The sequence below is a fragment of the Elephantulus edwardii genome, unplaced genomic scaffold (assembly GCF_000299155.1).
Source record: "Elephantulus edwardii isolate Elephantulus edwardi_28Jun2011 unplaced genomic scaffold, EleEdw1.0 scaffold00089, whole genome shotgun sequence".
NCBI lineage: Eukaryota > Metazoa > Chordata > Mammalia > Macroscelidea > Macroscelididae > Elephantulus > Elephantulus edwardii.
The window spans coordinates 2,822,411-2,849,360 of NW_006399839.1; the positions used below are offsets into that span (position 1 = coordinate 2,822,411).

General features: G+C 45.9%; 1 protein-coding gene across 2 annotated transcripts in view; it reads right to left on the bottom strand.

Annotated features, from left to right (window-relative positions):
* Window positions 1–26,689, bottom strand: part of TESC (tescalcin) — a 70,844-nt gene extending 44,155 nt beyond the window's left edge. For both annotated transcript variants that reach the window (XM_006890401.1, XM_006890400.1), the window contains exon 1: window positions 26,487–26,689. In XM_006890401.1, the coding sequence (XP_006890463.1) occupies window positions 26,487–26,544 (58 nt within the window). In that variant the 5' untranslated portion in view covers window positions 26,545–26,689. The remainder of the gene's footprint in view (window positions 1–26,486) is intronic.
* Window positions 26,690–26,950: the final 261 nt, after the last annotated feature.

Sequence of the window (26,950 nt, forward strand, 5' to 3'; positions counted from 1 at the left end):
AAGAAGAGCTCTATTTGCATTGTCACCCAACCTGCAATCTTTTTTTTAAATATAAGTTTAATATATAGTTTTACTTTTTAATTATTTCTCTCATCCATAAAGGAAACTACTACAGATTGTGCTTTGCAGAGGGTGAGAGGGGCACGACACACACCCAATTAAAATAAACTTCACTGCTCCTTTCCAGTTTTGCACAAAAACCCCAAATCTTAAGACACAAAGATCTTTTTCTCCCCCCTCCAGTATATACAGAATACTCATTTTAAATGCTGAATAAAATGCACTAAAGGTCAGCAAAATTTTTCTTACTAAACCAACCTGCAGTCTTTAATCATGACTGTCCCTATGTCTTATTTTTGTTAAAAGGAAAAATAAATCAGTGGGTTATACACTGCCAAAAATTTACTTTAATAAATGTAATCTTTTAATCAGTAAAATTAATTGAAAATAAAAATATGTTCCATTTTTTTAAAAAATCAAGTAAAAGTCTGACACAATCTAAGTGTCTATCAAAGACAGACTGGTGAAATAGTTTGTGGCTTGCCTATGCAGTAAAAAGAAATGGCTTTCTTTTAAAAGTGCCAGCTATTCATGTTGCAATACAGTATTTTTTCCGAAATAATTCTGAATATTGTACTACAGAACCTGCATGATTCTATGATTTAGAAAGATTCTCCCCAAAATTATACTGATTATCTGTCAAATTCCAATGCAAATTTTGCTTTGGATTGATGTTTTATTATTTTTCATATGTACACACACAGTTATTGTGACCTGCCAACAAGTTTTCAGAGGGTTTAAACTGTACAAGAGGAAATTGTCCATTTTTTTCTCCCAAGGAGCAACTGGTGGCTTTGAATCCGGTAACTTTGAGTTTGGTAGCTTAACTCCTTACACACATGGCTGTGTGTCTGTGTGTGTGTGTGATTTGATAAATTTTAAACACAGAACATGGTCTCAGATGCAAAAACTGATGGATTTCAGAAATATAGCAACGTATGCCATTAATGTCCCAGACACACACGTTCTTTCTTAATTCTGCAAGGCCTTTGGAGGTTTTTATCCTCTCCATTTTAAAAAGCATAACTCAGGCCCAGCGGGGATTGGCAGGTAACATGCTCAAGGTCACGAACTGCGAAGGCGGCAGGCTCAGGATTGAAACTCAGCCTTGTCTGGGAGGAAATGTGAGGTTTTGTTTTGTGTATGTGTGTGTCACCACAGGTTTCCTCCTTTGTGTGACCACAGACAGAAGCTGGTTTTGACCCATGGATTTAAAGCAACACATTCTCCTGATGAAAAATAACGATTTAGAAAACTGGAGTGATACGTGTGGCCTTGAGCCAACACTGCTAGGGTTGCACTACCTTCCAGAAGGTTAGGCCATGTGAACAAAGCCTGTCATAAGACCACACACTGCATGAGTCCATTGATTTGCAATGTCCAGAACAGCCAAACCCATAGAGGGTTAAATGAGTGGTAGCCTACGGCTAGGAGGTGGGGGGCGGCAGGAAGAGATTGCTTACCCGTACATACAGGGCTGCTTTATTGGGGAACACAAATAATCTAAAACTAGATTGTACTGGTGGCTGTAGAGTCCGAGAATATACTGAAATATTGGATTGTTCATTTCAAATGGAAGACTCATACGTGCGTGAATTACATTTCAATAAAACCATTTTTTAAAAATGATATTAGGGAGCTCTGGTGGCCTAGTGGCAAGAAGCTGCACTGTAATTGCAGAGGTACACGGTTCAAATCTACCAGATGCTCTGCTGGAGAAGGAGGGCCAATCTCCTCCTGTACCAGTCAGCGCTGATGTGACAGCACACACACACACACACAAAATAATTTTTTTAAAAAAAGATGTTATATATGCACTGTCATGAAATACCACCAGCATTAAGGGACCAGTCTCCACGTGCTGACACACTGCCTTACTCTGTATAAACACTGGCTGATTTAATCCCTCATCAATACCATGAAAGGTACCACTATGTCCCCATTCTAGAGAGGAAAACATCAAGATTCACCCAAAGTCATAGAAATCAGAAGAGGTTTCTCAATCATGCAGCAGGAGTATCTAATCAAGAGTTTTAGTGAGTCAGTCAGAAATGCAAGCATGCGTGTGTGTGTCTGTGTGTATGTACCTGTGCATACGGACATACACACGTTCACACATCTGCACGCTCACCAATTCACACAGTATTTACACACACGCCAACTAGTTCACGTTTGCACAAAGACATGCTCACACAGGGTCATGCACACATACTTCCACAATCACATCCATGTCCTCTCTGTGTACTTCTAGAACGTTCTCTTCACCCCAAAGGGAAACCCACATCTGTTAAGTGGTCACTATTCATTCCCCAGTCCTGACAACTACTGATAAGTTTATTTCTGTCTCTGGATTTGCCTCTTCTGAATGCTTCTTCTAAAATAGGATCATGTTAAATGTGGCCCTTGTGTAGAATACGGTCTGGTTTTAAAAGCTGTCGTACAAAACTAAATGTCAACATTTTTCATTTTTCTAATTTTTTCTAATTCCATTTTACATGCTTGAAATGAAGACATCTCTTGACAAAACGGGTTAAATGTTGTAATGTGCTGTCAAGTCGGAGCCAATTCATAGCTAAGACAGTAAATCTCACCAGAAAAGGCTGGCTATCTTTCTCCCACATAATAACTGGGGGATTCGAACTCCCTGCCTTCGAGGGGGCAGCATAACTCCTTACTCACTAAGCCACCAGAGCTCCCTAAAGGGCCAAATAATATGTATGTATGTATGTATTATTATTATTATTATTTCACTTGGTTGTTTTTTTAAATTTTAACAGTTCTCTAATTCTAGAAAACTGAGATTGTACATATGGTCTGCATTTGTACTTATTATCTTCCCATTGGGCAGAGCTGGTGGCGTATGACTTTGGAGATCACGAATGTGATTTAAAGGAGTTTTGGAGGGAGCTCTGGTAGCCTAGCAGTAAGATACTGCTTGCACTGCAACCCTGAAGGCACATGGTTCGAATCCACCAGATGCTCCGCTGGAGAAGGAGGGGTTATCTCCTCCTGGGCAAGTCAGATCCAATTTGATGGTGCGCAACAAGGAAAAAAAAATAAAAATAAAGGTGTTCAGGTAGCCTAGTGGTAAAGTGGAATCCATCAGATTCTCTGCAGAAGAAAGATAAATAATCTCCCACACAATCCTCAGAAAAACTGCTGGAGGGTGAGCTGTGAATTGGTTCTGACAGACTGCACGTAGCAATGTGGGGGTTGGTTGTTTGTTTTTTTTTTCCTTTTACGCTTCTGAAATACTCTTTACTTTTCAGAAAGCATGAGTTTTGGTCCATGTCTATAGTCTCATGGGAAGGTTAGAAAAATGAAAGACAAATATATTGGGCCACGGAAAATGCTGAAAGGATCAGGAGCTGTACAACCACACACTTTCCTCCCCAACAACTGCTGATTTGTCAATTAGAACAAAAAAATCCTAACTAAAAAAAAACAAACCTGCCGCTGTTGAGTTTCTTACAATTAATAGTTACATTTCATTGGATTTCTGCATCTCTAAATCTTTACAACTGAGACTCGTATACCAGTAAAGATGACAGAAGACAAATTGTTGTCTTTGAGCAATGTGATTTTTATAAAAACAAAACACTCAAATTCCTAGTGACCCAACAAACTGGGTTCCCAAGGTTGTAATTCTTTATGGGAGGAAAGACACTCAACTTTCTCTCCCTCAGAGTAGTTGGTGGGTTTGAACTGCTGACCTTTCAGGTAGCTCAAGCATCACTGCCTGCTTAAACATAAGAGGTTATATGTCACGCAGTGTAAAATGCACTATGCTGCTGCACCACCAGGGCTCTTTGTAATGTGATCCCTCCGAACGAACTTCAAGGAAAACAAGTGTTCAAGGGTGACAAGGTCCCCGGCTGATCCCAGTTTGCACGGGAGGTTCAGAGAAAGAGAAAACGACCCTCAACAAGATGGACTGACCCAATGACTAGAAACAGGCTCAAGGATACCAGAGCTCCTGAGGACAGCACAGGACAGAGCAAAGGTCACATCTGCTGTTCAAAGGGTCACTATACATCCCAGTCGCCTCGATGGCATCTAACAGCAACAACTCACCTAAACATCAGTGGTTCAAGTTCATCAAGCAGTACGCCGAGGAAGAAAGGCCTGGCAATCAGCTTCAGAAAAGACCAGAGTTGAGAAAAACCCTATACAGTGGTTCTCCTCCACAGCACGTAGGCAGGCCTGAGCTGGAATCAAAGCGTAGCATGCAACGGTTTGTATAAAAGGCAGGACTTGTGTGAGTTCACTGAAATGTTTTTTAACTTTAGTGATATTTTTAAAAAAATTATAAAATGGTAACACAACAACTCCAACAGAAAATAAGTGTCGTCAAAGGCGTGGAGAAATTGGAAACATTCCTGAGAGGCAAGGCTGATGAAACTTCTCATATAACTGGGGTATGTGGTCAGCAGGTGCCAATCCTTGGAAAAGGACAGGAAAGGAGAGGATGCCTCTCAACCAGATGGACTGACAGAGTGACCACCATCATGGGCTCACGCGTATCAGAGTTGGGGAGGATGGCACAGAACAGGGCTGTAATGAGTCGTAGCTGGCGTGAGAGCACCTAACGATAATATTGTGGTGGCAACTAGACTGGTTCAGCCACTGGGGAAAACAGAATTAGAGTTCTTTAAAAAGTTACAAATTTATAGAAAATGTGAACACTTCAACAAATAAAAGACGAAGAACCCATTTATGTCATACTCAAGCCCACTGCAGTTGTCACTGTCAGTCCACCCAGTTGAGGGTCTTCCTCTCTTTGGCCGACCCTCTCCATGATGTCCCTCTCCAAGGAGCAGGAGACATGAAAAGAAGGCATCAAAGAAGATATCCTGATGGTCAACAAATGCATAAAAAATACTCAAGGTCATGAGCTATTACAGAGATACAAATAAAAATGAGGTAACATCTCAGCAGAGGAACAGCAACAAAGTTCACGAGGGCCGAAAACAACAAATGCTGGCAAGGATGTGGAAAGACTGGAATTTACGCTGTTGGTGGAGATGTAAATTGGTGTAACCTCCACAGAACACTGTGTGGTGCTTCCTTAAAAGGTTGAAAGTGGAAATATCATTGGATCCAGCAAGCCCACTATTGGGCAAATATCCTAAAGAAGTAAGAGCTGCTGCATGCGCTGATATATGCACACCCATGCTCACTGCAGCATTATTTATAATAGCAAACAGATGGAAACAATCCAAGTCTGTTATCAACAGATGAATGGTACTTTCATGAAGCTGGTACCTTCATGCAATGGAATACTATGCAACACTAGGGAATGATAAAGAATTCATCAAACACTGCGTAGCTATGGATATGCCCACGTTGTGGATGCATCTACAGGATATTATAAATCATTCACAAAAGGACAAATATTGTGTAAGACCACTATTATAAGATGCTAAAGAAAGGCTAAACACAGAATCATTCTTTAATGGTTACCAGGGATGAAAAGAAAGGGAGAGGGAAGTAAAAATGAATTAAGAAATACTGGCAAGAAACAAAAATATGTCCAACCAATCACTCACACACAAATGTCACAGTCAGCCGAAAAGTGTAAACAAGCCTACCTCCACCAACTGGTAAACAAGATGCAGTCTGTCCACCCAGTGAGTGAAATACAATTCAGCTTAAAAAAGAAATGCATTGACACACCATGGCTCCTTGTCGTCAGGTGCACGGGAGTCGACCAAGCCCACAGTGACCCTAGGAACAACAGGTCTGAACTGTGCCCTAGCCTGCATCAGCCACAAGGTCTCAACCCATCTTGAGAGTGTCTTCCTCTCTCTTTCCAACCCTCCACCTTTGCCAGCATGATGTCCTTTTTCCAGGACTGCTGCTTGATAACATGCCCAAAGCACGTGAGGTGACCTTTCACCATCCTCGACTCTAAAAACCACCCTGGTTGTGCTTCCTGCAAGACAGACATTTTTGTTCTTTTGACCGTGTGCCAGATATTTTTGTTCTTTTGACCATGTGCCGGATACTCTGCTCCAAAACCACAATTCAAAGGCATCGATTCTTCTTCTGCCACTGCATTGAAAAAAAATCTGCTACAAGGACCTCTCCAAAGTGCCAAAGAGCAAGGTCATCCTTTTTTTTTTTTTATTAATTTGAATGAAAGTTTACAGAGACTTGTTGTTATGTGCCGTCGAGTTGCTTGCGACTCACAGCGACCCTATGTACAACAGCCCTAAACTCTGCTCTGTCCTGTGTCAATCACACTGTCTCTGACACTCCCATCCTGATTACCCCAGACACTGAATCAATCCACCTCATAGAGGGCCTTCCTCTCCTGCGCCGCCCCTCCACCCTCCCAAGCATGATGTCCCTCTCTAAGGACCGGTCTCTCCTCACAACATGTCCAAAGTAAGTTAGACGGAGCCTCAGAATCCTTGCCTCCAAGGAGCCACCCGATTTAACCCTCTCCAGGACAAATCTGTTTGTTTTCCTAGCAGTCCATGGTATTCTCAATACTCTTCTCCAGCACCACAGCTCAAAGGCATCAATTCTCCTTCTATCCTCCTTGGTCATTGTCCAACTCTCTGATGCATAACAAGTGATTGTGAAGACTATGGCCTATATCAAACGCACTTTAGTCTAGCATTTCTATTTATTCATTGTTGCACTTTTCTTTCTGCCCACCCCTTCCCCCAATTCACTCTTCTCCTTGAAAAGTAAAAAAAAAAAATAAAATTCTTTCCTTGTTATGTAATCCCTCCCCCAAGTCTACTCCACTATGCGGCCTTCATTCTGGACTCCTCTCATGGCAATAATACTTATCCATATATCCCTTTTAAACCATTCCTTCCCTCATCTGTTTCAATGCAGTATACATCATTCCTCCCCTCCTCTGTCTTCCCTCAACCCCAATGTCAGTCCCGTTTTACAACAGTGGCCCTACACAATATATGTCCTTTTGTGACCGAGATATTTCACTCAGTATAACGTCCTCCAGGATTATCCATTCTGTGTAGTATTTCAGGAGTTCCTTGTTTTCCAATGCTGCATAGTATTCCATTGTGTTAATATACCACAGCTTCTCTATCCATTCGTCTGTTGATGGGCACTTGGGTGTTTCCAGCTCTTTGCTATTGCAAACAAAGCTGCAATAAACATGGGTGTGCACTTATCTGCTTAGGTGGCACATATGGTGTCTTTAGGGTAAAGGATGTCCATTTAAAGACTAAGGTGTACGTGATCCAACCCATGGTATTTTTAATTACTTCCTATGTATCTGAAGGTGGGACAATGAATAAGGAGACACTCTGGATGACTTCTAAAAATACTGTTAACTTTAAGAAACAGTGACAAAGGCCACATATGACATGATTCCACTGAGAGGACGTCTCCAGAAGAAGGAAATAACAGAGAGAAAGTGGACTTTCTGGGGTTAGGGAGAATGGGAGTGATTGCTTACCAAGTTTAGGCTTCCCTCCAGGCCAAAGAGAAAGTTCTAGAGCTACGAAGAGAAGATAGTTGCATGATACTATGAATGGACTTAATAGAATTGAATTGTACACTTTAAAAATGATAAATACTGTGTGTATTTTACCATTAATAAACATCACATATCACATATACACTTAGCTTCGGGGCTGAAACAAGATGATGTGACACGGATGAAGTGCTATATGTTATTACATCCTGAAAAGCAATGATCTTGAGATTTCATCATCTCATGAAGCTCCAGGCTCCTGAGACAAGCGTCAGCTTGCTGGCTGCCCCCTGGAGCTGCAGCCAATACAATGACTACTCTGGACTTGAAAAGGGAGAGGGAGGGACAGTGACAAGTGAGGGCCACCCTCTGGGGCCAGCACCAGGTGATGCTTAACGATGTTGGAGGCTTAACCTCTCCTCAAATGCCCCTCACTCAATTTACACCTATTCTGACCACTCTTGTTAAGATTTCCAAATGACCCAAAGACATGCCTGGGCGCACTTGGGCCTTAAGAAAAAAGTTCTCAAGCAACAATATCAAGACTGTTGCCTTTTATCCAACATTTAAAAATTCTCTGAAGCAAATTTAACCCAGTCTGTCTATGAGGGCAAAAGCCAAGAAAGCCTGGTTAGAGCTTCCCTGGAAACCTATCAGCACAAGTACAGCATGGACTTCAATCCTGAAGACCACGGGTCTTATTAGTATCTCTTTGCTAATGAACAGGTCAGTCCCATTACAGCCTTTCCTGTGACCCAAAAAGGAATCTGTGCTGGGGGACAGGTGTGTCGGCCTGGCTTCTTTGGTGGGATGAGGACACAGGTGGACTTCTTGTTCTAGGACGTCTTCTTACCTTGTGCTTCCACCTGCTCCTGGAAAAACCAATATTGGAAATAGGAATTGGAGCAGGACAGAAGTTTTAGAGTTGCTGGGTACCCTTGATTTGGAGCAGACGCATAGCTGACCCTTCAGCAGCTTTTCAGAGATGGTCGATCTCATGGGAGGAGACTGCCCATCTTTCTCCCTCAGAGCAGCTGGTGAATTTGAACCACATACCTTTGGGTTGGCAGCACAATTCCTTACCAGTAGGCCATCAGAGCTCCCTATCTAATCTATCCCCTAATTGCAAAAAAAGTCCTTTGCTTACGATATTAAAAAGCATTAGTGTCAAACCACTACAGGTTATTTTAAAAGCTGGATTCCTACTGTGTTCTTGTCTGTTGCGGTCTCAATGAAAAAATAACCCAAAGCAGTTGGTGGCCTGTCAGTACATCCTTCCGGTCTTGTCCTGGGCAAGTGTCCACATGTCCACAAACAGCCCGCTGAACATTCACACTCACAGAGCAACTAGTCAGCTCCGTCTCTTATCGGTTCCTAGTAGAGGAGGAATTCAGTGCTTCTCTATGGAGACCCCCTCCCTGCGTCGGCTGCACAGTGAGACACATTGGCTGGCCTTGGGGGAACCTGTCCCCATTACCGAAGTGAACACTCTTATCTCCTCAATGTGAGAGAACTGCTGGTCTGTCCAGCACCTCCCTCCAACCAGGCCATTCCCGTGGGCGCTCCTGACGCTCGTAAACCACTCCCCTTGGGATGGGACCGCTGTCGGTGGGAGCGTGATGTCGCCTGCCTGACATTTCGGCTTTCCTAACACGAGGTAAGTCCTCTGGTTCTCAGTGCTGGAGTAAACGCCGGGACACCCCCTCTGTTCCTGAGCAACGAGGCAGCTTGAAGGGCTGTCAGGGTGAGTGGGTGAGTGTGACTCTAAAAACTCCCCCAGCGCGCACTCTGCTCTGTGCTTTGTCGTTCGCCTGGGAGCACTAATAATAACCACCGTGTGTTAACATTTACCAGGAGGCAGGAATCAAGCCAAACGCTGGCGTGCCCTCTCCTACTCAGTCCCCATAACCTTATTTAGTCCTTCTAGAGCCAAAACCCAAACTCACGCCCATCGAGCTGATACTGACTCAGAGTGACCCTACAAGATGGGACAGAATTGCCCCGTAGCGTTTCCAGGGCGGTTAAATTTTAACAACGCAAACCGACCCATCTTTTTGCTGTTGTTATGTGTCATCGAGTCACTTGCAACTCATAATGACCCTGTGTACAACAGCCGTAAACCCTGCTCTAGCCTGAGCCAACTTTATTGTCTCTGACACACCTAAATCAATCTACCTTATCCAAGGTCTTCCTCTCCTGCCGCTCGGTTGCTCCACCCTCCCAAACATGACATCCCTCTCCAAGGACCTGTCTCTCCTTGCAATATGTCCAAAGTATGTCAGATAAAGCTTCGGAATCCTTGCCTCCACAGAAAAGCCTGATTTCACCCTCTCCAGGACGAATCTGTTTGTTCTCCTAGCAGTCCATGGTCCAATACTCTATTCCAGCGCCACAATTCAAAGGCATCAATTCTCCTTCTTATCAACCTTAGTTACTGTCCAGCTTTCTGATGCACAGCAAATAATTACAAAGACCATGGCCTGAATCAGCCATACTTAGTCTCCAGAAAGACATCGTTGCTCTTCAGTACTCAGGAGAGGTCTCTGACAGCAGATTTTCCCAATGCAATTAGTCTTTTGATTTGCTGGCTGCTGGTACCAAAATTGTATGAACCACCAAGACTCTGCCAACCAGTAGAATGCCTTAACCACAGTATCACCAGAGCGGCTCTAGTCCTTATAACCACTATCTAAAGGAGTTCTAGTGGCATAAACCTTAAGCACTCAGCTCCAAACCAAAAGATTGGGGGTTCAAATCCATCCACAGAGTAGAAAGTCGTGGCAATGTACTCCTGTAAAAAACACTGTTGCTATTGTGAGGTGCCATCAAGCCTAATGAAAATGTAGAAAACTCTATGAGTCAGTTTTACTGTCACATGAGATCACCACGAGTCAAATTAGAAATAAACTTAATGGTACCTACCCATTTCACAGATTAAGACACTGAATCGCAGAGAGAAAGTTAAGTCACTTGCGAAGGTCACACAGATGTGACACTGGAACCAAAGTCTGAGACTACAGAGCCCTGCTCTTGCAACCATGTGTCAGGCCCAAGTGACTCTAATTGAGAAGTGACAAGAACAAGGCACACGTCACCTGTGCAATTAGAGAGACAAAGACATCTCAATTTTCATAAAAAGACAATAGTCGGAGAAGGGTGAAAAGCAGCAGAGATTGGGGATAGTGGGCGTCTTTCAGAGCATCTACGATCTGGCTGTCATATCCTTCCAGAGAAACCACAGCTCCGAATATATGCTGAGGTTGAACCAAGTGGAGACGGCCTTATGTAAAGCACAAAGGTTTATGGTAGAACATCCAAAGAATTTTAATTCCTGATACGTGAACTCTCGCTCCCACTATAAACACACAAAAACAACGGGACAAAGTTAAGAACAAACGTGTAGTGAAGCTTGAAAAACCAAATTCCCAGGCAACGAAGCAAGGTGAGAGCTCAGGTGCAGCGAGGTGAGAGAGGAAAATACCCGAAGGTATGCAGAGGTGAGAGAGCATTTGTGAGGTGTGCAGGGGTGTGACAGCAGTTACCACCTCCAACAGGACAGGACTGGGGCTATGAATCCCACACAGCGACATAAGCAGCTGTGGGGCTTTGGTACCAGCGGGAAGGACGTCCCTGTAAAAAGCTGGAACACAAAAGGCCACCCTTATCTGTTGTTGTTGTGCTGCTGAGTCGGAACCAACTCACGGCTGAGCCTCCAGGGCATTTCCAGAGGTAGTCTGATTGCACAGGAGGAGAGCACCTTAAATAAGTCCACTGTTTCCACACTGGAATGGACTCAGAGCTGCTCCTCCAAGTGGGTCGCTGATTCTGTAAATCACACAAAAGGACTCTGCCTATCTTTCACTCTCAAAGCAGCTGGTGGATCTGAATCACCGAAGAGGTGTGGCATTTAGGTAAACAGATCAACTCCTTAGGGGCTAGGCCACCAGAGCGTCCTCCAAAAACAAGGAAAACCCTTAAACATCCACAAAAGGGGCAAGAATGCCCTACTGACCATGACTGGATGGACAATGCCATGTTCTGTTAAGGGCACTGTGCCTGGATGGTAACTATAGCAACAAACCACAAACACCGTGTAAAGTGGACCAGGACACGTTCCCCTCTAACCCAGGGACTCAACAAGGAAATTGTTATCTTCCAGCGAGGTGGCAGGGAACAGAAGAAAAAACAGATGCTTTAGTCATAAATAAAAACCCCAAGTTTGCACCTTGCGAAGGTGAAAACTCAAAGCCTCAGTGACTCAGAAAAACCAAATCAAGGGATTTTGTTAAATGTGCTTTCAGACTAGTGAAATTCCCTAGGTACACAGCACGAAACGTGTAGGATGTTTCGATGATCCACCGCACATGGGCTGTGTATGGGAAGTGGGGAGAGGAGAGCCTGATCAAAGACGAGCTCATAATCAATGGACATCTTAGAAGCAAATGAACTACCACGAGAAAATCAACAGATACTGCTGACAGATGGCTAAACATAGCAGACTACACAGTATGCTCAAAAAGAGGACAAATAAAGAAATAACAGTATAGTGTAATAGACTTGAATTTAAAAACATAAAACTTCTTAAAAAATTTAAAGGAGTTGAAATTTTAAAAACTTTATCGGTCAAGGTAGCAAAATTCCAACAACGGAAGATTGAATTAGTGACTGGAAAGCTAAGAAAATGACCCAAACTGAGGACAGAGCAATATGAAAATAATAAAGATGAAAGAAGGGTTAAGCAGCATGGAAAATAGAATTAAATAGTCCATAACACAGCTCCAACAGAAATTAATGAGGAAAACAAGGTCAAACAATATATTAAAGACGAAATGCATGCATTTTATTTGGAATGTAACCACCCAACCATTCTACTGCAGAATTAATGAACTGTGCAAAACTCCATCAAGAAAGTTTTTTCAACAGAGGTGGTGGAAAATCCCCAAAGCAGGATTTCTACAAAGGAATCAATTAGAAAAATAACTTCTCATCACTAATAAAAAGAAACACATACACACACATTGTTGTTATGTGCTGTCGAGTCGCTTGTGACTCATAGCGACTCTATGTACAACAGCCCAAAACTCTGCTCTGTCCTGTGCCAATCGCACTGTCTCTGACACTCCCATTCCGATTACCCCAGACACTGAATCAATCCACCTCATAGAGGGCCTTCCTCTCCTGCGCTGTCCCTCCACCCTCCCAAGCATGATGTCCTTTTCCAAGTACCGGTCTCTCCTCACAACATGTCCAAAGTATGTTAGATGAAGCCTCATAATCCTTGCCTACAAGAAGCCACCTGGTTTAACCCTTTCCAGGACTATTTGTTTTCCTAGCAGTCCATGGTATTCTCAATACTCTTCTCCAGCACCACAGCTCAAAGGCATCAATTCTCCTTCTATCCTCCTTGGTCATTGTCCAACTCTCTGATGCATAACAAGTAACTGCGAAGACCATGACCTGTATCAGACGCACCTTAGTCTCCAGAGAGACACCATTGCTCTTCAGTACTTTGGAGAGGTCCCTAACAGCAGATTTTCCCATGGCAATGCACCTTTTCATTTCCTGGCTGCTGGTGCCAAGACTGCTGACTGTGGAGCCAAGCAAACTAAAGCTGTGTACAATCTCAATCTCTTCACCATCCATCCTGATGCTGCCAATTGGTCCAGTGGTGAGAATCTTTGTCTTCCTGACATTGAGCCTCAATCCATATTGCAGAACAGATTATCTGGGAGGCTGGGCTCTATGAGGAGAAATGTGGGGTCAAGATTGGTGGATGATTTATCAACAATCTGCGTTATGCAGATGACACAACCCTGCTTGCTGAAACTGAAGAGGACTTGAAGCGCCTGCTGCTACACACATGTAGGAGGCTAATAATAAGGTCTTCTTCCTTGATGATTATAAATGTTTTGTTCTTCATGCTTATTAATTAATCATGTTGCTGTTGTTGTGTGCTGTCCAGTTGGAAATGACTCACAGCTGACCCTTCAGTGGGGTTTTAGGGGCAATATACCACACGGGAGGAGACGACCCATTTTTCTCCTCCAGAGAAGATAGTGGACTCGCGTCGAACGCCATGGTTAGCTTCAAAGAGCAGATCACGATGAAAGAATCAGCATTATGCAAAAATGGAGAATGAGGACATTAAATCACAAAACGGAAGTTGACTATAAGAGTACTTAACCGTCAAACAGCATGACTGCATAAACACTGAAAAACTGAGAATCCTGCCTGGCCAAGGCGACATGTCATCTTCACCCTCACAGCCGGTGTTACTCTGACCTAGCACTTCGAAACTCATCACGTCTACATTTATGTGTAACAGCGCACAAAAGCGTCAGGCAGTAGGTATTCTTCTTGTTTTTACCACTGTTGAAAATGTAAAATGTCACACAATGAGATACAATAACAGCTGGAGACTTAAATACATACCACTTTCAATATTGGATAGAACGTCTGGAAAGAAAATCAACAAGAAAACAAGAGTCCCTGGATGGCACTATAAACTAACTAGACTTAATACACACACGATTAGAACACATCACCTGCGGAACAGCTCAGCACACATTGTACTAGTGCACGCACATGTGTCAGTCTCTAAGACAGACTTCATTTTAGACCACAAAGCAGTCTTGATAAATGTTCAAAGTCTGAGATAATATAAAAACTTTTCTTAGGTCACAACATACTAAAGCTAGAAATGAGTAACAGAAAATAAAGCACACACCCACATTAGGTTGATTCAAACTCATAGGGACCCTCCAACTAGGTTACTAAGGCTGTAAATTATAATGGTGACAGATTCACCCAGCTCTGTCTCCAAAAGGTTAACTGGTGGATTCAAACCAACAGAGACAGAACAGAACGCAACCTACTACAAAGTACACCACCAGGGAGCCTCAGAAAAAGCACAAACATATGGAAAATGCAGAAGGTCAAGGACTGAAGCCTTCAATGTGGATTGAAGCTCAACATCAAGAAAACCAAGATTCTCACCACTGGGCCGATTGGCAGCATCAATATGGATGGTAAAGAGCTTCAGATAATTAATAGTTTCAGTTCACTTGGCTCCAGAGTCAGCACTTTTGGTACCAGCAGCCAGGAAATCAGAAGACAAATTGCATTGGGAAAGTCAGCTGTCAGGACCTCTCCAGAGTACTGAAGAGCAACAATGTCAGGCTGGAGACTAAGGTGTGCCTGATCCAGTCTATAGTCTTTGCAATTACGTGCTATGCATTGGAGCGTTGGACAGTGAGTAGGGATGACAGAAAAAGAATTGATGTCTTTGAGCTGTGGTGCTGGAAAAGAGTGTTGAATATACCATGGACTGCTAGGAGAACAAACAAGTTCATCCTGGAGAGGGTGAACCTGGGCTGCTCCTTGGAGGCAAGGACTCTGAAGCTTCATCTGACATACTTTGGACATGTTGCAAGGAGGGACCAGTCCTTAGAGAGGGACATCTGTTTGGGAGAGTGGCGGGACAGAGCAGGAGACAAAGACCCTTGATGAGATGATTGTTTCAGTTATTGGGGTAATAGAAGTAGGTGTGTCAGAGACAGTGAGGTTGGCACAGGATAGAGCAGGGTTTAGGGCTCTTGTACATAGGGTCATTATGAGTCACAGGCAACTTGACAGCACATAACAACAACATTAAATCAGAAATGAGTAAAGGAAAAAGTCAAAAGAAACAATTTCCTGAGAGTTAAAGAAAAACTAAAGGACAACCTGCAAAACGTGTGAAATAAAGCTGGATCTCAGAGAACTGATTTTCAGTAAATGTCAAAGTAAAAAACGAAGATTCTTAACTTAACAGCCCAACTCAACAATTCCAAGAACTAGAAAGAGTAAATTAAGCCTACCAGAATAAAAGAAATACAGATCGAAACAAAAATGAAGTTGGAAACAGAAAAACATCAGAGAAAAATCAATGACATCAGAAATTAATTGGCTCTTTGAAAGGATTAAAAAAATGGACAGATTTTACTAAGACTTGGGAGAAAAATGCAAATCACCAAAATAAATGAAAAAAGGGGACATTACCGCTGACCTGACAAAAACGAAGGGAATTATTACACAGACTACAAATCATCAACCATACAGCATTCAAAACTGGATAACCCAGGTGAAATAGACAATTTCTTAGATGCACACAAACTGACCTTGGAGGAAACAAAAAGTCTTCCCAGATTTACAAGTGAAAAGATTAAAACTATAGCCAAAAACCTCCTCAAAACAGCAAAAGAATTCTGGACCAGAGGGCTTCACTGGGGAATTCAACCAAACAACTGGAAAAGAACTGACACCTAATACTGTTTAAGGTCTTCCAAAATGTACAGTTGTTTGGTCTGTGAAGCAACCATAACCCTGACACCCTAACCAAACAAAGACCACAAGAAAACCACAAGCCACTATCTCCTATGAATGTAGATGTGAAAATCCTCAATAAATTTTAGATAACAGAATTCAATGGCCCTATTCAAAGAGTCACACACTATCTTGTTGTTGTAGTTGCTATGTGCCATCTGGTCAATGCTATGTGCCATCTGGTCAATAATCACTTAACCTGGATGAGATGTGTCAGAGACAATGAAACTGGCTCAAGATAGAGCAGAATTCAGAGCTTTTGTACATAGAGTTGCTATGAGTCGCAAGCAACTTGAGGACACGTGACAACATGCACAACAGCTCTGAACCCCCCCAATCCTGAGCCAATGTCACTGTCTCCATCACACTTACACCCACTACCCCAGTTACGAGGTCAATCTATCTCATCCAGAGTTTTCCTTGCTTTGTTTTTAGACGCCACTGAGTCAAGTCCAACTAAAAGTGACCCTGTGTGCAAGACATTTGAACCCTCTCCTGTGCCGTCCTCACCATCTCTGACCCACTCAAGCTCGTTGCTGCAGTCACTGTGTCAATCCACCTGGTTGAGGGTCTTCCTCTCTTTCACCATCCCTCCACCTTTCCAAGCCTTATGTCCATCTCCAAGGAACAGCCTCCACCAGCAACATGCCCATCGTATGTGAGAGGACGCTTTACCATCTTTGCCTCCAAGGAGCACTCTGGCTGCACCTTCTCCAAGACATATCTGTTTGTGCTTTATGGCAGTTCATGGGATATTTAGCACTCTTCTCCAAGACCACAATTCAAAAGCATCAACACGTCGCATCAATAGAATAAAGGAAAAGAACGCACATATAAAAAACTTTTTATGAAATTAAAATACATTTCTTGATAGAAATCCTAAAGAAAATTGAAATAGAAGGGTAATTCTACAGTACGATTTAAGGCCTATATAAAAAGCCAAGAGCCCACATTGTACTTAAAAAAAATACCTAGTGCTTTTCCCTTGAGATAAGGAACAAAAACTGGCATTCTTAACTTTTCATGAGGAAAAAAAAGAAACCGTTTCTAGATTAGAAAGGAAGTGTTATTATCTTTATTTACAGATAATAAAATCCTACACAGAAAAAAAAATTCTAAAACGTTCATAAGAAAACTTCTGGAGCTCGTAGGAGAATTCACCAAAGTTGCAAGGAACAAGGTCATCAAACAGAAATCAGGTGTGTTTCTAAACAAGCAATGAGGTATCTGAAATGTAGGGAAATAATTCTACTTATAACAGTCTCAAAAAAAAAAAAAATGGAATTCCTAGAAGTAAACCTAACTATAGGATGTGAAGGGCTTGTACAATGAAGACTATTAAACACTGCTTAAAGGAGACATAAACGGAGGATCCCTGTTCATGAACTGGAAGAAAATACTGTCAAAACACCCATTTTTCATTTATCAACATGGTTAGGTTCCAAATCCCAAGTCGTTAAGCGTCAAACAGCATCATTTGAAAATGCAGGATGATTTTGACACTGGCTCAATCCCGGCCATCATTCGGAGAGGCCTCTGGACCGGGCACTGTTTCCTTCTGCTGTCCACTGGGCTGCTATGAGTTGGAACGGATTCGATGGCACCTAACTACTAACAACATAAAGCAAAAATCAATGATACGAGAGTAGAGCTAGTGATTAACTTGAGATAGCTCTGAAATGACAGACCTACTAAAAAAATGGAATGATGCCCTCAGGAAAGTGATGGAACGCCCTTTAAAAGGAAAGCCGTGGTCAGCTTCTGAAAGGTTTACAATAAAAATATAAAAATGAGTCACACGGGGTCGGTATGTGTCAAAAACCAAATCAATGGCATCTAACAACAGTACACTCTAAGTACTCAATAAATTATACAGCAAGTAATTTATAAACAGGAAAAGGTTATCTTTTTTTTTAAAAAAAAAAAGAGCATACTGACATCTATTCCAAGAACAGTGTTAAGGCTTCAAGGAAATTGGAAATCTATGTTCTACTTGAAAAAGGTGAACCTAGAGAAAACAAAACTGATTGATGTGAAGGGGGGCGGGGAATAGAAGTACCTGCCAGTAACTGCTGAGTACTTACAACAACATCAAGCCCGTGAGTGAACTCCAGCTCAGAGTGATGTCGTGGAGCAGCTCGGAACTGTCCCAGAGAGTCTGCAATGCAGGAGCCAACTGCCTCATCATTCTCCTGTGGAGCAGTGGCTGGGTTTGAACTGCTGACCTTAAAGTTAGCAGCCAAGCATTTTAACCACCATGTCAACCAGAGTTCCTGTTCAGCACTTGCCCACTACCTGTGAGAGACTTCTGACTCAGACTTCCCTCCACTGGATTACTGAGGCTATAAATTTATGTAGAACGAGAATGCCTCCTGTCTCCCAAGGTGGTGGATTTGAACCACCAACCTTATAGTTAGCAGCCTGACAAGGCGGTAACTAGGGTTCCTTATTTAAGTATTTAGGACTGTCAGATGCTTAACCCAAATCTTCATTTAATAATCCCGACAAACCAATGACATGGATTTCATTTCGTAAAGCGAAGCTGAGATTCAGGCAGGTGCTGCCAGAATTCGAACCCATGTCTACAGATGTCAAGGCCTTTGGGTCCTGTGGGACTCTGGCAGGTAATGGAACCACTCAGTGTTTTGAGGTGTGTGGGTGAGGCCTGCAGAGCGGGGATTCAAGCCCCAACCCTCAGGGAGGTCATCCACTGGAGTCCAGTGTGTTTATCACCAGCCTTCTCGGTCCCTCCTGCTGCCTCTGTCTCAGCCCCATCAACAGTGATGTCCCCTCCCTGCCACCTGCCCAGAGGTGCCCAGGGGCCCTGACACCTGCTGACAGCTCCCGTCACCTCCCAGGGAACCGTGCAGAGAGCAGAAGACTCACTTCTAACAGCCTTCCTGTTCCCAAAGGTCACACCATAGGGACAACAAAGGATCTTTCTGTCCCAGCCTCCAAGGTGGCCGTCACCACCAGCGGAAATCACCCCCTTGACCTTCTGATTTTATGAATTAATAATACGGCCGGATGGCTGGCAGGCCAGGCGGGCAGGGATGCGTGGGATCCTCCCCATCTCTGCGGAGTGGGGACACCTTGTTCCCCGGGCTTGGGGTAACAGATACAGAAGTGCTCCCTGAAAGTGAAAGTGTATAAACCTCACAGAGGGTGTTCTGTCTGGGCTCTCGGACCGTATGGCATGTCTGCGCCTTGATTACATTCCAAGGCTCCTTTCTGGGGACCATTAAGTTAGGAAAAAACCACCCTGCTGGGGCCAGAGAGAAGAGGCAGCGCTGACGACAAGGAGCCGGGGATCTAATTACTACTAATCCACAGCCGGGAAGGAGGCTTGGTGGGACCGCCAGTCGCTTTCATGCAGAGAAAACACAGATTATTCCCTGGAAACAGACACGCTCAGCGTGCTGTCCAGTGCGCCCTAAGAAATTGAGGGGGCGGCCCGTGCCAGTCGGGGACCTACTCTCACACCGCCCACACCCAAATGGGCCCTCCCCTAGGGTCGCCCACAATTCCAGAACCTTCCCCGTCCCCCAGAATCAATCTTATTTCAGAACTTTTCCCATCCCCTAGAATCAATCCTATCTGCTTTGAGGTCCAATTCTCCACTGGCCAACTGCATGCACAAGCGTGGGTGTGCCCTACGAACGCTGGCTGCACGGTGTCGCCTCTCCCACGTAACAAGACGCCGGCGCTTGTTTTAAACCTCGGGTTCCAGGCACCCGGGAGCGGCACTTCTTTATGCCTGACCACTTTGCAGGCTGGTTTTGAATCTGAGCTGCACGCTGCTCAGCATCCAAGTGGCCTTGGGTGAGCCATTTCACCTGCCTGAGCCTCAGTTTCCTCATCTGTTAGCTGGGAACACAAAACGGTCCCACCTCACTGGGTTATTATGAGACAACGGACAAAAATGCCCCAGAAAGAAGTAAACCTACTGCTCCTAGATCAGCTCTGGCTCTGCTGCCTCTCAGGGTAGAATTGTGTTGCTCCAGTGAGCTGTCAATAGTGGTTTTTTTAAAAGATGTAGATTGCCAGGCCTTTCTTCCAAGGCACTTCTGAGTGGGCGCAAACTTTGAATCTTTGATCAGCAGTTAAGCTTATCAATCATGTGCCTGATCCAGGTACTCTGTCCAGGAAAGCATTACCGTTGTTGCTGATATGCACCGTGAAGTCTGAACTGACCCATAACGATTATTATCTTTTTAAGAGCTGGGCAAAGGCAATGACTAGAGAGCATCTGGTCCACCACCTTAGATTTCCTAAGGGGTGAAACTGCCAGCTCAGACAGAGACACGGCCTGGACAAGGCCTCTTGGCTAAGTGGCCCCGCACAGGGCTCCTTCTCACGGGCTTAAACACCACCACAGGACACAGCCAGCCTCCAGGGAAGTGCTCTAAAGCTGTCACTAATAATGAGATTGCCAGGCTCCACTGAGCAGAGCAATAAAAGCCAGTGTGGGGCCAGAATAAGGAGGTGCACTGAGGTGCCCAGTAATTACCATAAAGTTGATCAGGCATCTGGTTCCTCCAGAGCTAGCCCCTCCTCCATGTGACCACATCCTGAGCACCTAGGAAGCTGGACAGGTGGGGTCTGGGCGTCCCCCACGTGACCAGCATGGAAGGGATCCGGAGGTCACTTGTTACCCTTATGTGCTCTTGACCACTGTGTCCTTGACTCAGAGTATCCCTGGGAGACTGCCTGGGAAGCCGGCCTCCTGGGATGGCCTGACCCCCTCCACTAGGGGTGACATGCCTACTCTCTGGGTTTCACTTATTTTTCAGTGTAATTCCATCTTTTCTTGCTGGATATAGTTGTAAACACAGCGAAACACAGCTTCAGCATATGAAGCACAGTCTCCTCCAGGAACAACACAAACACAGTTTTACAACCCATTATCCAGGGCTTACAGACTCTCTGAAGAGCTGAGGTTAAATCTAGTCTAACCCAAGGATTCCCAGGGTGGTTCAAAAGATCAAGTCTATACCGAGGTGTCTCTGAAAAAAGGCCTGGTGAGCCAATTCTGAAATACCAGCTACTAGAACACCCTACAAACTCTCACAGACTAGTCTGTGCCTAATTTTGCTGCTACCTCAAAGACAGACAGACACACACGGAAAAAGATGAGCAATCTTCATCTGTGGGATTTACAGCCTTCAAAAACCCCCTGGAGTGTCATTCTGACTTGATGAAAACTGGGAAATTTCAACTCAAAGCACTCCCACGTGACGGAGCATGATCCTAACTTCACAGCATTCTGTAGGCTGTAGTCTTTAATAGGAAATCAGCATGTCTTTTCTCCTGCGGACTCGCTGGTGGGATTGAACCACGGCTCTTAGGGTTAGTGCTTCACCTTTGTGCCCAAGGCCCAGAGGAAATAGACAGCGAGCCAGTTAGGCCAAACCTGAAGTGCTGGTGGGTGGGTAGAAGCAGTGTGGGAAGCTGGGTGGCCGCCCTCCTCCCCCTGGTCCACAACGCACTGCCCCTTGGAGCCATGAGCTCCTGGAAGATGGGCACCACCCTGTCCACTCCGTCATCTCCTGCCTGGACCCAGCTGTAATGCGCCAGACATAAGATGGTCTGGGGGACAGTTGAGAACATCAAAACCCCCGCAGGATTGTCTAGGATCGTGTGTCCAATGAGTACTCCGCTAGTCAAGCTTGACCAGACTAGCATCTCCGGTTCCCTCCCCGGATGATGGATCCCAGCTCCACGTCTCACCAATCTATGACCTTCCCCAAGTCATCTCACTTCTGGGGCCTCAGAGTTCCCATCTGTAAAATGGGGAGGGGGGGAGACCTGTGGGAAAGCGCCCTTGTGCGCGTGCGCACATGGTGCTTGCTCTGGTTTTGCGTTCACAGACGTGAACGTCGACTGCCATGCTCAATTACCCTGCAAGGTCTCAACTCCAGTTCTGGGAGATGTTTTCTTTTCTCCTTCTGGCAGCTTCTTGGCATCCAGAGAGGCCTGTCTGTTGAGCTGTTTTGGAGCCTGAAGGAAAAAATAGACCCTCCACCTTTCCCAGACTCCTCCTATTATTTCCTCTTATTAAGCCTGGAATGGGCAAGGATGAGGGGCCGGGAAGCTGAGACACCAGCTCAAGGGGGCCAAGGGCCAATTGTTGTGACCCAAAGTTGGGCGGGCCCAATTCCCCAGGAGCCTTTTCTTCCTGACCCGGCTCACTGCACACCTCGGCAGACCTCCCTCCCCTGCACCCCCATCATCTCTGGCCCCGCCCTGCAGAGGCAACAGCAGCCACATAAACCCAAGCCTGCTCTGCTTTTTCTTATGCATTTTCTCCATCTCGGTGTTTTTCGTTTCCCTGGCTCAGCCAAGCAGCTTGGGAATACCTGTTTGCGTCTGAAATCAATCAGTGAAAATTCCAGCTGGCGCGGCAGGGAGGTGGGCGGTGAGGACCCCGTGCCCCCACGTTGGCGAGCTGGTGCTGGGACTATTTTTGGTGGGGCAGACTCAGCGCTGAAGCTGATGGTGTTACTGCATGGGGGGGGGGGGACCAGAGACATCAGGAAGGCTGTGTGGCCACTGCAGCCGGTCGGGTGGCCCTAGATTCTGTGCTTCAGAGCAATACTCCCAGGATTATAAAGTCTCTGCCTCAGGGGCTCCTTCAAGGCAAACCTCTGTAGCCCGTTTGCAAGGAATTTACAGCACCCAAAGGTGAACAAACCCGTTCCCCGCTCTCTCTCGGAGCTCAGCGTTGAGGGGGTGGCAGGTGACAAAGCTGACAATTATAACATGGTGAAATGTGCGCTATTATGAGAGAAGAAGTGAGGGAGCCTCTGACAGGGAACATTTGACATCATGAATCCTCACAGACAGACGCACAAGTGCCCCATATAAAACTGTGCACAGGAGCAGAGGGACAACAGCTTGTGCAAAGGGCTGGAGTTAGGGGAAAAAAACAAACACAAGGAACAAGCTTTTCTTATCCCTTTACAGCTCCTAGCTGTGTGTGTGATGTGCCAGCTAACTGAAAGGTTGTTGGTTCAAATCTACCAGCTGCTTGATGGGAGAAAAACGGACACTCTGCTCCTCTTAAGATTTACAGCCTCAGAAACCCAAGGGTGGTTTGTCAAGAATCAAATCAAGTCGAGACCAATGGGTTTGAATTTTCTTTCTCGGTTCTGAGAAATCAAGGTAGCCAGCAGCCGGTGAGTGAGCTCTAGCGGTCTAGTCATTTGACTCCTCAGGAGAAAGATGGGTAATTTCTTCCCGTGTGATTGACAGGCTTGGAAAAGACAATTGAAGGTCAGCTATGAGTCGGTTCTGACAGGATGGCAATGAGTGTTAGCTTCTGACTACACAGATGGCCGGAAGTGGCCACGCAATGCTCCATTCTCCACTAGATAGCTGGAGGGCTACAGGATAGTTGCTTTCCCTTCTCTGAGCCTCAGTTTCCCTATCTGTAAATGGTGATCACCCCAGCTTCCCTGGAGGACAGCTGTTTACCCTTGAGTTGGCACTAACTCATAGTTGACCCTCCAGCCAGTTTTCAAAGGCAGTTGAATGGCACGGGAGGGGACTGTCCATCCTTCTCCCATGGAGCAGCTAGTGGATTTGAACTGTGTGCCTTTGGTTTGGCAGCACAGCTCCTTAGAGCCTATGGGGTGCATGCCACGAGTCCAAGTGTGGACCTTGGTACCTGGCAGGTGCTGAGGCATGGTGCAGAGCAGTACTGTCCTCTGCTCACCTCCCTACGCCCAATCCGGGGCCTAAACTGAGTCTGCACTAGGAACTGACCACCTCGTGGGCATAACCTACTCTCTGGCCATCAAAGCCTCAGAATCTTCCCCGGCCTCCTTCTTTACAGGGACACTTAATGAGGGTTCTTTAAGGAACGGCCCACCTGGCATTCGGGATCCTGGGATCACACCCCAAAGCCCATCTCAATTGCACATATATCATTTTACTGAATCCATACAACCACTTCAGGATCCAGAGGGAGAAACTGTGGCCCAGAGGTAAAATAACTTACTTGCCCACACAGCTGAAGAGAACTGGGACCAAGACGTAATGCTAAGTTGTGATTTGCATATTTTCAAGTGTGGCCAGGAACACTGAACACCTGTACTTGTCACACACAAGCGCTGTTTTCCACACACCACACTTCTGATGTTGTTCCTGTTAGGTGCCACTGTGTCTGCGCATAGCAACCCCAGGTATAGCAGAACAGACGTTTCCCAATCCTAGAACATCTTCATCTCTACTGTGCTTAAACCCACTGCTGCAGTCACTGTCAACCCATTTCGATGAGGGTCCAAGCATGCGATCTCCTTTTCCAAGGACTGGCCCCTTCTGACAACATGCTCAAAGTATCTGAGACAAAGTCTTATCATCCTTGCTTCTAAGGTGCACTCCTGGCTGCCTTTCTCTTAAGATTTATCCTTGTTCTGTTGGTAATATTCTTCACCAACACCATGATTCAAAGGCAGTAATTCTTTTTCTATCCCCCTTATTCCTTGGCCAAGTATCACATGCACACACAAGAGAAAATATCATGGCTTGGGGTGAGTGCACCTTAGTCTTTAAGGTGACAACCTTGCTCTTTTACACTTCACACAGGTCCTTGGCAACAGAGTGCCTGCTGCAATACGCCGTCTGAATTTTCTGATTGTTGCTTCTAAACACAGCAGTAGCACAGGGCTTTGAACCCCTTCAAACCAGGGTAGTCATCATAAATGAGGAGGCAAACTTGGAACAGATCCAAATTTGTGAAGTTTGGGTGAAGATCAAAAATTATGAGTTGAAACCACAGAAAGGGACACCTGGAAGCAGCATAGTGAGCATTTTCAGGAGCCTTTAACAAAGATCAAGCTACTGCTAGGACTACAGAACTCAACACACATTCAAGCCCATGCATCTGACCACCATCTTTGAAATAGGGACTGTTAATTCTAACCCAGCCAGTCAAGAGATTGGTTAGAATGTGCACCTTCCCTCTATTTTAAAGAGTCAAGTGTCTAGCAGGGCAACAACAGTAATACTCCCCATTCCAATTATTGTTCCAGTTCACCCACATTTTACAAAGTCGAGTTCATTAGGTTTCGAGTCATTGGTCCTAAGTGGTCCAGGAAGAACAGGCTAAAGCCTTGAGGCAGCAGTGGGAGGTCACCAGAGAAATAAAAACAGAAACAAACAAAAGGGGGGGGAGAAGTCAAAGAAATGACAAAGGGAAGCCCTGTCCTCTCTCAAGCCAGTCTTAGGTTTTCAACTGGACTTTTATCAAACTTTAAAATAACTATTCACATGGTTCAAACAGAAAAATTAAAAAGTTTACAGTGAAAAGCTCACTCTCTCTCTCTTCCCTCCATCCCTCTCACCATCTGTCCCAATAAGTACCCATTATCCTTCATTTCTGTGTATCCTTCCTGAGTCTTCAGGGCAAATAAAGCAATTATGTACACTTAAAACACTCTCCTTCCTGATTTTGTTTGTCTTTTTTTTTTCCCCATCCAAGAGAGTACCATTTATATATTCAGCGCTACATCTTTTTTTCTTTTCCACCAGTTGGCAATATTTCTCTATTTGTACATAGGCAAGTACACCAGTTTCTAAGGACTATGGTTTTCATCCAATACTCCCCAAAAAAGTGTTTAGGTTGTTGAGTCTGGAAGGTGGTACCTAGGAGACCTCCGCCCCCCACTCAGAACTGCACGGCTTGGTGGCTGCACAAAACTAGCAGCTGCCAGAAGCCAGCTCTCCCAGAAATAACATCTGCACCTTCCACTTCTGGAGCACAAAACAGGCTCTAGCTGCGTCTCAGAGAGGGAAAGAGACTCGCCCAAGGTCACACAGCCAGAAAGTAGTGCTGGCCAGGGTGCAAACCTAGTGAGCTGGTAGCCAAAGTACCCATCAACCTAGCCTCCTCCAGTCTTACTTAGCTCCACACCCTCTTAAGAGCAGGGGCTCCGAGGTCAGGACCCTGGGTCAAGTTCCCAAACGGCCGCATAGCCGCGTCACTTCCCTGCGGGCTGGCTGCTTGGCCCCGCAGCAGGGCCTCCCCGTGCGCCCCGCCCCGGATGCGGACTCGCAGCCTCTGCAGGTCCGGGGACCCGGCGAGCCCAGAGAGGGTCGTGGAGGCGAGAGCACGATGCCACGTGCTCTGCGGACGCCGTCTCACTGGAGAAGGCTCCCAAGTGCACCCATTCTACAGATGCAAAGATCCTGAGCCACAGACACCCGGGCTCGGGCGCATAAGGTCACCCAGCTGGGGAGCGGGAAAGCCCGGCTGGTTCCCAATTCTGGCGACTTGGAAACTTTCGGGCCCGCTCGGCTCCAGGCTGAGCGGCTCCAGGTGCGGGGCGTGCACACCTGCCGAGAGAACATGCGTCCATATCCCCGCCCAAGCGCTACAACCTCCCGGCCCCGCAGTCGCAGTCGAAGGACCCAGCCAACTCCGAGCGCCCCGGGTTGGAGTGGCGGCGGACACCTACTCAGCAAGGCGCTGCAGCTTGCCAAGTGGCCGCGGGGACCCATTCCCAGGAGGGGGAGACTGAGGCGCAGCGGGCCAGCAGTTGGCCAAGGTGACACAGTGCGGCGCGCGAAGGGGGGAACGGGGACGCCGCGGGGTACTCACAGCCGGTCTTGCCCTCGAGCTCGCGCACCTCCTCGGACGCGGAGTGGGCAGCGCCCATGGTGCCCGCGGTGGGCTCTGGGCGCGCGCCCCTCGCAGGCGCCTCGGCTGCGCAGCGGCGGGTCCAGCCTCCGCTCCAGCCGCTCCGGGCACGGGGACAACCTGGAGCCGCGGTTCCGCGTGGGGCCCGAGCACGGCCTCATATAGCGGCGGAGGGCGGCGCGCCGCGGTCCTAGCGCACGTCGGCTTCGCGCACTGCAGGGGCGAGGTACGCACCCGCCCTGGGGCGGAAACCAGGAGAGAGAGGGAGGCTTGGAGGAGGGGAGAGGAAGGAGGGGGACAGAAAGAGGGTATCAAGCGCCCACCTTTTAAGTAGCACCTCGCCCCTTTCACACCACTGTTGAAGCTGCAAAGATGTAGGTGTGATCCCAGAGCAGGCGAGCTAGCAAGCGAGGAGGAGGGGCGTC